General features: G+C 42.3%; 1 protein-coding gene and 1 pseudogene across 1 annotated transcript; both read right to left on the bottom strand.

Moving 5' to 3' along the window:
* Positions 1-5,198: 5,198 nt before the first annotated feature.
* LOC102019320 (mamu class II histocompatibility antigen, DR alpha chain) lies at positions 5,199-10,206 on the bottom strand. The gene is made up of 5 exons (XM_005389449.2): positions 10,075-10,206; positions 7,443-7,688; positions 6,708-6,989; positions 6,264-6,428; positions 5,199-5,589 (listed from the first exon to the last, which is right to left on the bottom strand). The coding sequence occupies exons 1-4, from the start codon at positions 10,154-10,156 to the stop codon at positions 6,274-6,276; spliced, it is 765 nt and encodes a 254-aa protein (XP_005389506.1). The 5' UTR covers positions 10,157-10,206; the 3' UTR covers positions 5,199-5,589; positions 6,264-6,273.
* A 1,150-nt stretch (positions 10,207-11,356) lies between these two features.
* Positions 11,357-11,864, bottom strand: LOC102008985 (annotated as a pseudogene).
* Between the last annotated feature and the right edge of the window lie 856 nt (positions 11,865-12,720).

Below are 12,720 nucleotides of genomic sequence, written 5' to 3'. Positions count from 1 at the left end.
AAAAAGAGTGAAGGTCAAATTCAGCAATCTAGGCTTCTGCCTAGAAAAACTAGAAAAAAAGAATGAAATAACCTAAAGGAAGGACAAAAAAGTAATAAGTGTAAGTAAGCAGAAGTAAATGAAATTTTAAAAACAATACAGAGTATCTATGAGAGGAAAAAGTTGTGGTTTTCTTGGAGAAGATGAATAAAATGGACAAATTTCAAAGAAAACAGACAAATTGAAAAAAGAGAGAAAAAAGACACAAATTAACAGGATCATCAGTGAAGTGACAGGACTCTACAGCCTGCTTAAACATCAGCAGTGCACGAAGGGACTACAACGGACAACTGTGTATATAAATTTGACCAATCAGGGGCTGGGGATTTAGCTCAGCGGCAAAGCGCCTGCCTTGCAAGCACAAGGTCGTGAGTTCGGTTCCCGATACCGGAGAAAAACAAAAAAAAAAAAAAAAAATTTGACCAATCAATCTCAAATTCCTTGAGAGGCACAAACTACCAAAACCAACTCAAGAGTAAATAAATTTAATAGCTGTGTGATTTTTTTTTTTTTGGTTATTTCATCTCTCTAGCCTTTCTTTTTTAGTACATATTTGCAGTATATACACTCACAGTCCTCTTGGGGAGCGGGCACATACATGCACATAACACAGCCAGACTCTTTCAATCCGCTCCCCTCCTGCCTCCTCCCTCCCCTTCTAAATCCCTTTCCCCCATTTTGGTTCTTGTTATGGTTTGTGTCTAGATGTCCCCCCAAAACCTCAAGCACTTTTAGATGGAGCTTTTCCGGAGGCTTGTGACTGATTCATGATTCAGTGCTAGGATTAAGGGTGCTGGGATTAACGGTGGGTGATTGCTGGATCAGTCCACTGATTGGATTGGCACTGCCCTAATCCCAGCAGTCCTGATAAAATAAAGGGAGCAGAAAGAGGCTTGTCTCCCCCTGTTGATCTTGTTGCTTTTGCTATCTTGTGGGTACCATGAACTGTGCTTTTCTGTGATGCCCCTCTGCCAAACCACCCTACGTTGGAGCCAGCTGATAATGAACTGAAATCTCCACAAACTGTGAGCTAAATAAACCTTTTTTCCTTTAACTTTGGAGGTTGGGTATTTTGTCTCAGCAATGAGAAAAGTAACTAAGACAGTTCTTGTTGATATTATTAACTTATCCCATGTTGATCACATATAATGTTTATATCCGTTAACGTTACTAGGTTCCTGTACATGGAATATCTTTATTCTACTTATACTCCTCTATAATTTTAAAAGATTGAGTTCATTGTCTAGATAGTTTCACTGGAGACATCTACCAAACATTTTAGGTAGAATGAATATAAAGTTTACAGAATTTGTCCTGAAAAGTAGAAGAGAACGCATCCTGACATTTTATGAGGCCACCTTTGCTTATTTGAAAAGCATAAACAGTACAACAAAAAAAATTAAAAAGCAAGATACACTCATGAGTGTAGATGCAAGACTCCTTAAAAATACATTAGCAAATAAAAACCAAATAAAAATTGCTAAGTGGGGTTCATTCTAGGTTGCAAATCTGATTTAATGTTTAAAATTAATCAATGTAATCCGTCATATCATGTGAACTAAAGAAAAATAATATAGTCATTTCAGTTGATACAATAAAGCATTTGAGAAATAATGCCTACTTATACCAAAACCTGTAAAATAGATGGACTAGAAGAGAACTTCCTACTCTACTATTAAATCTTTTATTTTTTCTCTGCAGTGCTGACCATCGAACGCAGGGCCTTATGTATGAGAGACCATCACTCTACCACTGCATCCTCATCAATAAACCATACTTAATGGTGAAAGACTAAATGCTTTTCCTCTTTTGCTTTGTTGCATCTGGGGAACGAGCCCCACTGCTCTGCTGTCCAAGCGGCCCACCAGGATCATAAAACTCAGCCTCAATAAATAATTAGGGAGGCAAAATTTAACAAACGGCAGACACTTTATTTGTAAAGAGGAAAAGGAAGAGAGGGGAGGAGAAGATAGATAGCCACCCTGATAAAAACAAATCAGGGTGGGGGGCTCCAGAAAGATGGAGGACCGATGGACCTTTGTTCTCTGCTGTTTTTATAGGGACTGAGTGACTCTTCCCTCTCCACCCGGAACTTGCCATAACTGGACTGGCTTCTGGGCAGCTCTGCTTAATGTCATTTCTTCTGCTGGTTTATGTGCAGCTTCTTTCTGTCTTTCTGTTTACTTGTCCTTAACCCTCCTTTTAAGGCCTTATCTTTGGGGTGGGCTGCTAGTGGACAAGGAGGTGCCTTATGCATGGTTGCCTAAGAGTTAGTAAAGGGGATTGTGGGTATCTATTGTACTCTGTAATGATCCTAGAGTGAATAATGTAGTGACTCTAGAGTAAATGCACATGCATATATAAATATACATTAGTGCATAGGTGTAAGGACATAGTGTCTTAGAGTTAGTAGGCCCCACCTTGCTTCCCCTATATTTTACTGGAGGTGGGGGCAGCTTATCGTATGTGCAGTTGGCTTTCTCTCTGTATCCTGCCTGCCAGCTCTTTTTGTGGTCCCTTGGTGCAAGTCCCAAGGTCATTTGATGCCTTCCTTTATCTGGTTTTTCTCTCTTTTTCTACCCCCATCCTTGAATTATGTCCCAGGATAATTTTTCAAATAAAGTTGGTTTTTAACTCCTTCCAGTGAAGATTAGCTAGAAGACCCCATAAGGCCCCTATTCTATTTTTTTTCCTGTCTACAGTCCCCTGACCCTACAGTTCCAACAAATAAAGAAATGTCAAAAAACTAATTAATTATGAAAGAAGGTTAAGGATTCAAGATCAACTACAATAATTTTATTTCTATATAAGCAATAAAATTAAAAAGTTGATATAATTTGTAATCACTTGAAAGAAGAGTAGAACTTATGTACAACACTAACAGATTGTGTCTGGGACTCATGCAGAATTGCTTATTGAAGTTATAAATAAATGAAGAGATTTCCCAGGTTCATCAATGAGAAAACTGAACACAGTTAAGACGTCGGTTCACTCCTCCCCTATCGGAGGCTCCTGCTCCTGCAATGGGTTCCAATGTCTTGCCAAGTGTTATGACGCACCGTGGGAAGAAAGAGCAAGAGATGAAATAGAGGTACAAGCAGGGATCTGGGACGAAGCAGTTGCTCTCAGGGAACAGAAGGCCAGGAGGCAGCCAGAACCTTGGTATTTATTTATTATGTATGAGTCAGGGACAATTGGTGAAGAGCAGTGGGTGTTTCCAGGAACAGCAACGGTGACTACAGTGGGCTGGTAAGAAGAGTGAAGCATTCTTGCAAGGACAAGGACAAGGACAAGGACCAGATGGGGGGCAGTGAGGAAACTGGAGTTGCCCCAGGCGTATTGTCCTCAGCAGGTCTCATCTTGCCCCGTCAGCACCACAGCAGTCCTCGGCCCTGGGGCTTCCAGCTGTGGCCGGAAAAGAGCAGGGAGTTTCTGCGTTCCAATCGGGTTTAAGGGCAAAACAAGAACAAGCTCTGGGGTCCCCTGGACTCAGTTTGTAATTCGTGGCCCCCAAAACTCCCCCAAATTGACAGCCAAGTTTAATACAATTTCTACTTAGACCCCCCAAAAAGCGAAGCGGTATTAAGGTAACTTTAAAAGTTATATACTCAAAGTTATTCTAAAATTAATATTTAAAAGAAAAATAATTGGAATATATAAAACAAATTTAATAGAGAAAGCTGAGGAAGTCACTCTGACCAAATATAAGAATTTTATACAGGTGTAGAAATCAAGACTTATTGAGTCAGGGCCTGATGACTATTCCTTGTACATGGCAGCAGGAACATCATAGGTAAAAGGAAAACATCAATAAAGTGGTCTTTATAAAATTTAAAACGTTTTCTGTAAAATATACTATTAAGAGCTAAAAGGACATGCTACAGATAAGGAGAAAATATTTTAAAGCTACATATATCACAAGGGACATATTTTCTAGAATACATAAAGAAATACCAAAACTCCATAGTTAAAAAAAAAAATTACAAAACAGGCAAATGACACAATGAGACATTTTATCAAAGAAGATATATATGGAAAATAAGTATCAAGGATGATGTGCTGTCTTTCCCATTAGAGAAATGCAAGTTAGTAATATGATGAGATATCACTGCATAGTTACTGAAAAGAACTAGAATAAAAAACACTGACCATGCGAAATGCTGGTTAGAATGCAGAAAAACTGAATTTCTCATGCACGGATAGAATATAAAGTAGTATGGTCTCTCTAAACTAAATATATATTTGCTACATGATGTAGCAGTTATGGTCCAGAACATTTACATCAGAGAAATGAAAACTCGTTTTCACACAAATGTTCCTAACAACTTTATAAGCCACGCCCCCTGCAGCCTTCAAGGGAGGGCCTGGCCGGTGGAGCGAGGCGGTGGGGTGGGAGAGTTGGGTGCCTCTCCTCTTCTCTTTTCTGATTTGTGGTAGATTCTGTCAACCATATTAGAAATAAATTCTGGAATAGTTTTACAGATAAATATCAACTCATTGTATTTCAAATATTCTTTCCTTCACTTAAATAGCATATCTTGCTCCCTATTTTCACGCTGTTTTTCAACTCAAGGCACATCCCCAAATATAAGACAGTTCCAAAGATGAATCAGACTATTCTAGTAATGAAACAGGTGTGCAAAACATTGTCTATGAATACCCAGGTAACTCGTCTTCAGCGCCCTGTTGCATTCCTGATTAAGTCTGGAATCAGTGATGTTGATGTGAGTGCAAATCCTGAAAAATATGTGGATCCTCTTTTCATTCTGCTCTGCTCTCCTCCCCTACCTGTTCCCCTCCACCTCGCTCATTCATTCCAGAGGTCAAACCCTGGGATTTGAGATTCACTCTATTGAAGGTGTAGGCATGTCACTGACTTGAGGTTCAAAACCCAAAAGGGACCTGGCACCTGTTGCTAGCAGAGATAGCCCAAAAAGAAAACCAAACCCAATCCTGCTCTAGAGTTATCGAGAGGAGGATTTCCCACAACAGGACTGTCTGCAGATGCTTGAAATGAAAATAAGTCCTAATGAACCCGAGTTTCTGATTAATTCCGCAGTTAAAATACATTTCAACATTCAGATACTTCAGGTACCTGATCACATATGTTTCCCAGACACCCTTTACCCACAAACTGAACTAGCTCAGACACTGAAATCTCCACCACAATTCATAAAAATACTTTATTGTATGTTTAAAATTCACAGTTTGGGAAAACCCCAAGTGACAAACAATAGCTAGTCCCATGCAACAGAAAGTTACATAGTAGAGAGACTCTTACGGGATTTGTTCCAGAGGAATTTCAAGGTGATAATAAAACTGTGAGAAGTGGAGGGGACACAAACACAGGAAGGGCAATAGACAGGAAGCCCAGGGGGACGTTAGAGCACGGAGCGGCTGGGGAAGGCATCGCCACTCTTGCACTTCCGAGCTGGAAAATGCCAAAGATGACTCTCTTCGTGCAGGTGAACAGTTGGAGTACTTCCAGCTTTGGAAAGGTATCGAGGTAGAGGTTTCTTCATTGATCTTCTCTCTAAGAAAGGCCATCACCTGTAGCAGAACACGCCTTGTTACTGAGAAGTTTAAGGTGGATATTTTGAGTTCTTTCCTTCAGATATCTTTCTCTTTTAATGATTTCAGTATGGAAAAGTCTCTTAATATTCACCTGACCTTTCTCAAAGGCAACATTTCCAACATGAGCTGTAAACCCACAGCTACTTTGCAAGGAAACATGAAGGAACAACCATTCTTTATTTATTTTTAGATCTTTCAAAAGCACTTTTCAGGCTGGAGGATAAAAAATGGGTCCTGGCCCCAGGAGATTTCTGTTTCATGCAATTAATTTACCATAACCCCAAAGGATCTGCACCCTGGAAATGCTTCTGACCTGATAGGATCCTTCAGGAGATATAAACTGGAAAGGGTGTAAACCTTACACACTTACATTCCTAACTCAGTGAGATGCAGTACTGCAATGAGAAACAATGGTCTTAGGTACCAGAGATCATTTCTAAGATTCATTGAATTGTCATCTGTGAGTTTGTGTGTGCAAGGGGATGACAGATTCTTTGGGATACAAGATGGTGCCAGTAACCGAGTTTTTCTAGCAAAGAGGCACAACGTTTCTCACCCTTCTCTCACAATGGCATCAGATGTCCTTCTCTGTCTGCTTCCCTCCCTCAGGTAACTGCATCTGTGCCTTCCGCTGACCATGTCCAACCCACCTTCATGTGATCAGAGAGGCCGTTGGGGTCTCGCGGTGTTTCTTCTGCCCATGCCCTTGATGATCAAGACAGTGCCGACAGTGATGCCCATCAGACCCACAATCAGGCCCAGGGCACACACCACAGTCTCGGTAGTCTCGGGGAGGGGGCTTCGCTCCTCAAACTCTGAAGGGGGGAATAAAACGGGTAGATGGTAATGAACGTCATAGGCAATAGCATTTAGGATCAAATGTAGTCGAGTGAACAGTTACTAATAAAGAAGGGGAGGGCAGAACGAGGTATGGAAGGGAATGTAGACTGAAAAGTGAAGGGCGCTGAGGAACGGGAGAGCACGGCCGTTTAAATCAGGCAGACATCGTGGACTACTTCTGAGTTCTAAGGGTCCAGAAAGAAGCATCAGAGGAGGAAACTTCAAAATGAAGAGGACTCAAGTGTCCTCCATACCCCAGTGCTTGAGGAGAGGTTGATCCAAACCCAAGTGCTCCACTTTGCAGTCATAGACGTCTTCAGTAGAGGGCAGGAAGGGGAGGTAGTGGAACTTGCGAAACAGGTGATCGTCCCTGGGGAGGAAGACTGTCGACGACACTCCCGTGGTGATGGGCTTTCCGTTTTTGAGCCACGTGACACTGATCACCGGAGGGGAGAACTTGTCAATGAAACAGATGAGGACGTTGGGTTCTCCCAGTTCCACGGGGCCGTGGGAGAGCACGGTGACCTCGGGGGGCACTAGGAGACACACGACAGAAATTAGCCTCCGTTCCTTCCGCTTGCTCCTCTCCCTCCCACACTGATTTGGGTACAAAAACATCTATTGATTCTAAAGCTATGAAGAAAAACAAAGCAAAGCAGTTAAAACTGTGCCCCATTCTCAGGTACATAGCTCTGACACTCGAGAGCCAATGCCAAGGGATGAGATACACAAACACCTCACTCCTGGCTGCCCCATCATGGGCTCAGGGCAGTGATTTGTGCATGATCATGGATGAGAGAGACAAAATTCGAGCACATCCAGAAAAGAACAAACTCATGAAGTCCTCGGGCTGTGCATGAGAGTTTGTGGTTTGCTTCTGGTAGGGATAGGGCTCTGGGAAGGAAAATGGCAATAATATAAGACAAATTCCTGAAGAATATATTTTGAAGCTGTGGGTTTCAACCCTAGGAATACACAGACAGAGGTACCGTTGGTGTCCGGAGTGTTGTTGGAGCGCTCCATGATGATTCCCAGGTTGGCTTTGTCCACAGCTATATTGGCCAGTGCACCCGGAGCCTCAAAGCTGGCATACTGTCCAAATTCCTCAAGCCTCCAGACTGTCTGCTGGTTTTGTAAGTCCACGTGGAAAATCTCATCACCATCAAAGTCAAACATAAATTCTCCTGCTTCATCAGGGGACATATAGAATTCTGCCTGGATGATCTTATGTTCCTCTGAAACAGCAGAAAAAGGAGTTTAGAGCGGGAATCTGGAGGAGGAAATGAGGAAGGTCCCACAGGTGTGTGGATGGGATGTGGTGGAGGAGGAGAAGCCGGGGGAACAGAGGAGGATGGAGAGTAGGGACGAGTGGAAAACTGAGGTCTGGGTGGAGGGCATCTGTGCTGAACAGAGCTCGGAGGGGAGGAAGACGGGAGTTGGTGTTGAAGAGGGTGGACTGAAGGAGGTGACGGATGAGACGTTCAGAGTCTAGGACACCATTAACTGGCCCATGTTACTAGCTGAGAAATGTTTTTCTTTTTAGAAACTCAGCTAGTAACAAAAGCCAGTTAAAGGTGTCCTAGACTCTGAACATCTCATCTGTCACCTGAGATTAAAATATTTCCCTAAAATATTGCCCTAAAATAAGCCCCTAAGATTAAAATATTTCCTCCACTCTCCTTTACCCTGGCATTAAATACACTGAGGCAAGAACCCCAGAGCCTCTTTCTCCCAACACGGTGCTCTAAGAAGGGAATTGTGCCCTGAACAGTTTGAAGTTCAAACATTGCTTGAACTCTGGAATCAAATACAATCTTGAATGGGTGGGTTAGGGATTAAATCAGTGGTCGAGCACTTACCTAGCAGGGGTAAGGTCCTGGGTTCATCCCCAGTGCTGGGAAACAAGACAAGACAAAACAAACCAACAAGAACCCTTTCTTGTTCGTTTACTCACCTAGTGATCTTGAGTAAATTACTCTACCTACTCATGCGTAATTTTCTAATTATAGTTCTGTTGGCTTTTGATTCTGCCGTGGGCTTGGTTTTAAAATTAAATGAAAGGGAAAATGATTTCTTAGTGTACTGTCAGGCTTCCAACAAGTACCGTTCACATTTTAAGGTCAAAAACTATTTGTGTTTAAGGATTAGACAAATACAATTCAGGCTTGAGGTGCCCTGGAAATGAAGACCTTACCGTGTTCTAGAACACCCACTGTCTTGGATCAACCTTGGCAACTTGACCTTTCTTGTAATGCTTCTTATAGTAAGACTATCATTACGGGACATATTCTGATTGAAATGGAGTATACCGATATCAAGAGAATAATCAACTTGAAAAAGAAAATCTACAACTAGAGCGTATGCACCCCCATGGTGTGTGTGTAGAGGAGAGGGGAGGATTTCTGTATTTAATCTTCAGAGAAAAGGTGGGGGATTCCAGTGTTTGACTACATATGGATAAACCCAGAAATTCATTTAACATCTTGGACATATGCACAAACATAGATATTCTAGCTGTCACTTCCCATCACAAAGGAAAACCTTTACCTTTTTTAGGTAAGCACGACCATATAGGGCTCACTGTGGGCCCCACAATGGCCCTATGGATCTGGAAGCTGAGTTATTACTTTGTTTCCATCCTACCTGCATCCCTGGGGAGCGTCACTCAGGGTGAGAAGGAAGAGCACCTTTTCATCGTACATATTTACAATAACACAGATGTTTTCTCTGCAGATGGCGGAGAATAGTGTGGGACTCTACGTATTCATTTTTCCACTCTCTTAGAACTATTCCTAAGAGTGACTGCAGATCATATGAAATCCACTGTAGCATGGAATGGGGGAAGGAGATAGTTATCACTGTCCCGAGATACAGCAAATTAAATGAAATTAATATTGTTATTCCTGTCTTCCTCCCACCCTTGGGCAAGCCGTTGTTTTTCAGTGACTTTTCATCCTACTGATCTTCAATACAGTGTCTGCAGTGAAAATATGTTGACAGAATTTATGTGCCAAAAATTAATTACCATATGTTAAGATAAGAAGTTCTCATATTTTTTCTCATGTAATCCTAACAGAATTATTACAATTTTAAAATTTTACAAATATCAGAAAAAAATTAAAGCCCAGACATATAACTTGCAAATGCTTGTCAGAGAATGTTCTGACTCTTGCAATTGGCTTATACCAGATAATGGCAGTAATCAATTGCCAACTCAGTTTTGTTACTCTAAAATAAATTTGATTTATTTCAACTTGTGTGGTGAGGGAAGCATTCCATCAAGGTGCAATTTTATTTTCCTTGCTTTTTATTTTTATTTTTTAATTTTTTCTGTTTTTCAGACAGAGTCTCACTATGTAGCCTTGAACTCACTGTGTAGCCCAGGCTGGCCTCGAACTCCCAGCATGATCCTCCTCCCTCCCTCTCCCCACCCCCACAGTGCTGGGATTACAGGCATGCACCACCACACTCCCTCCTAGCAAGCTGCAATTTTTATACCTTCAAATGTAGACCCAGTATCTGTCACACTTTCACACCAAAGACTGCCTACAAACTTCCATACTTCATCTCCCCAAAACTTCACAGTACACCGTCTCCTGTTTTGTTTCGCTTAACACCTACCTTTGATAGCCCATGATCCCTGAGGCCTCATCAATACAGCTATTAAGAAAACTTCTAACACCAGGCCTCCCCTCATAGCCATTTTCTTCTTGGGTGCTCTGATGGGAGTCAGTAGAGCTCACAATCCAGTCAGAATACACAGGAGTAAGAGAAAAGAAGATTAAGATTTCAAATCAGTTGATCATTAGCCAATCAGAAAAAAACATTTTGAGATGACACATCTGTTGCTAGTGGCAGAGTTCTTGTAAAAGGTTCAGGATAGGAGGTAACACAGTTCATTAGATAAAGAAGTATAGTTCTTAAACAGACAGAACAAACCTTCAGGTTCTGGAGAATATTACTCAGTGCCTCAGTCTCCCATCTCTATCCGTGTTCTAGGAAGGGATATACTTGAAGCATACTAGTGAGAATAGATAGACTCCATGGAAACATTCGAAAGGGAGATTAAATAGAGATCCTGAGTTGGGCTGTGACAGCAGAGGATGGATCAGCTGAAGAGAAAGTCACTTGTCAGACCATGGAGAATACATGAATTTTGGCAGCACTGGCTGAGAGCTTCACAGCGGTTTCTTGCTTCATCTCTGCTCATCTCCCAAACCCCAGGGTGATCAGCAGCCTTGATCTTAGGATCCATAACATTATGTGTACTTAGAGGCCATGGAAGAAAAACTCCGGAGTTTCAACTCTGCTGAAGCTGGAGAGGGTGGAAAGCTCCTTGGAATGTGGGTAGTGCTTACTAGAAACATGGGCAGTAAGGGAGGGAGCTCCCTATTTCTGTTAGAAACTGGAGGACTGTAGATGAGGATCCCACCTGGGAACAGACCTCACTTCAGACGCCGATCAGTGACTGTGGTAGAGGAAACCGGGCAGAGCTCATTTACTGAGCACACTGAGCATGACAACCTGCAGGAGGCTCTACCCTTCTCCACGCAGCTCAGGCGATTATACAGCCTCGCCTTCTGTCACATCATTGTTCAGTTTATGATTCAAAGAAAATGTTTTGATATTTCCAGAACACTGGGAGTTAGTAGGCACTGCATCCTATGTCTCAAAATATAGTGCAACAGAAAGGAAAACGTTAAGCTACAGACAGAAAGGACTGAAATTCCAGTACTTCTGATGGAGAGCAGTGAGGTAACCCCTCAGACAGTGAGCCTGCTGCTTAACACAAGTCGGGGCACCTCTGCTCAGGCTAGATTTTCTTTTTCTTTTCTTTCTCTTTTTTGTTTTTCGAAGTTTTCGTGGTTTTATTTAAGCACAAATAAACATGCACACGAGCCGTCTACTCGTTGTCTTCACTGCACAGCCTGGTATTGGTTGGTGACTCGGATGGCGAGCTGGGCTCTCAGAGGAGACGTTGTGAGCCATCTCTGCACAGTAAGACTTGTTGTACATCAGCAGCACCTCCAGCTCCTTAACGTTGCACATCAGGAGTTTCTGAAAGCCACTGGGCAGCATGTGTTTTCTTTTTTGTTTCTTCCATAACCTCTGTGGGCATCAGTATCTGGCCCTGAACCTTCTCTGCACCCTGTTGTAGACGCCTCCGCATTTCTGCCGGTTGTGCTTGATTTTGACATATCGATCCCACTGGCGCCGATGAACTTCTTGGTCCTCTTCACCATCTCGGGCTTCATGAGATTTGAGAACTGCCATGGTGCCAAGTCAGAGATGGGTGCCACCTCTGTAGGCAATGCCAATGAAGAGGCTAAGATTTTCCACACCGTGGTGTTGAGGTCTTCCGCTTTCAGGAAGCCGTCTGTACAAATTATGAGAGGAAGCATGCTACACATTGTTGATTATCTCATCACATCCAAGGACTTTCACTAGCTCTGATATTGAGTCCTAAGTCACTAAGAAGACTGTACTCATAGTACAGGTCTTCCCTAAGGTTATTCAGTTATAAATTTCCTGGAAACAAGAGAATGCATCAGGTGAGAATTCTACAGTATCCTATGATTTTGCTTACAAGTTTCTCTTTCAGAGAAAAAACAAAGCAGTGTAATTTTTCTGTCTGCCCTTTACTAGCGGCCATAGCACCATATTATTAAAGGTGTATATGAGTACATGGTAAATTCAAAGACATTCTACTCATTCTAAAAGCACATCCAACCCAAGGAGTTTTTCAGCAACTTATGACATTGTTTAATCCCAAGGTGCAGATTAGTTCTCCACAAACATCTCATACTTCATTTGTCTGTGTTGAGATTGCTGAATTTGGGAGAATTTAGAAAAGGCTTTCAGTTCCCCTTCTGTGTAAGAGAAGAGAAGTTTTCATCTGAACAGGACTCATGGTTTCCTATCCTCCCAAATTCTAGCTTCCTGTGCATCTCAGGGGATTTCTGAAAATATCTGATGACATTAAATGTCACAACTGCACCAGTCCGAGTTCAGCTGGGAGCTGGCAGTCCCTATAGATGCTCTACAAGAATTGGATCTAAGATAAGGAATTAGAATCATACCTTAAAACTCTTCGGAAGTCTAGGAGAGCACAAGTCAGTGAAGACCCTTAACTTTAAGAAGTCAGGAACCTGTGGGAAACCCCTCCTGACTGCAGTTTCCCGGAGCCCTCAGGGAGGGGACTGTCTGCTGTGGATGTCTCATGTCTTCCCCTGCTATCACTCACATCTGTGAAACCCTTGTGCCCAC

This window comes from Chinchilla lanigera, unplaced genomic scaffold (genome assembly GCF_000276665.1).
Source record: "Chinchilla lanigera isolate Chin_1 unplaced genomic scaffold, ChiLan1.0 scaffold00036, whole genome shotgun sequence".
In the NCBI taxonomy this organism is placed as follows: domain Eukaryota; kingdom Metazoa; phylum Chordata; class Mammalia; order Rodentia; family Chinchillidae; genus Chinchilla; species Chinchilla lanigera.
Note: the sequence above shows the minus strand (reverse complement) of the source record. Positions and strands in the feature narration are given on the sequence as shown.

Bases quoted from the DNA above. Each gene is read 5' to 3' on its own strand.
- LOC102019320 (XM_005389449.2), bottom strand. From the start codon at position 10,156: ATGGCTATGAGGGGAGGCCTGGTGTTAGAAGTTTTCTTAATAGCTGTA. The intron at 6,990-7,442 runs GTACCTCTGTCT...TGTGTCTCCTAG, and splicing joins CAACACTCCGGACACCAACG to TGCCCCCCGAGGTCACCGTG. The intron at 6,429-6,707 runs GTATGGAGGACA...TCCCCCCTTCAG, and splicing joins ACCTCTCCTCAAGCACTGGG to AGTTTGAGGAGCGAAGCCCC.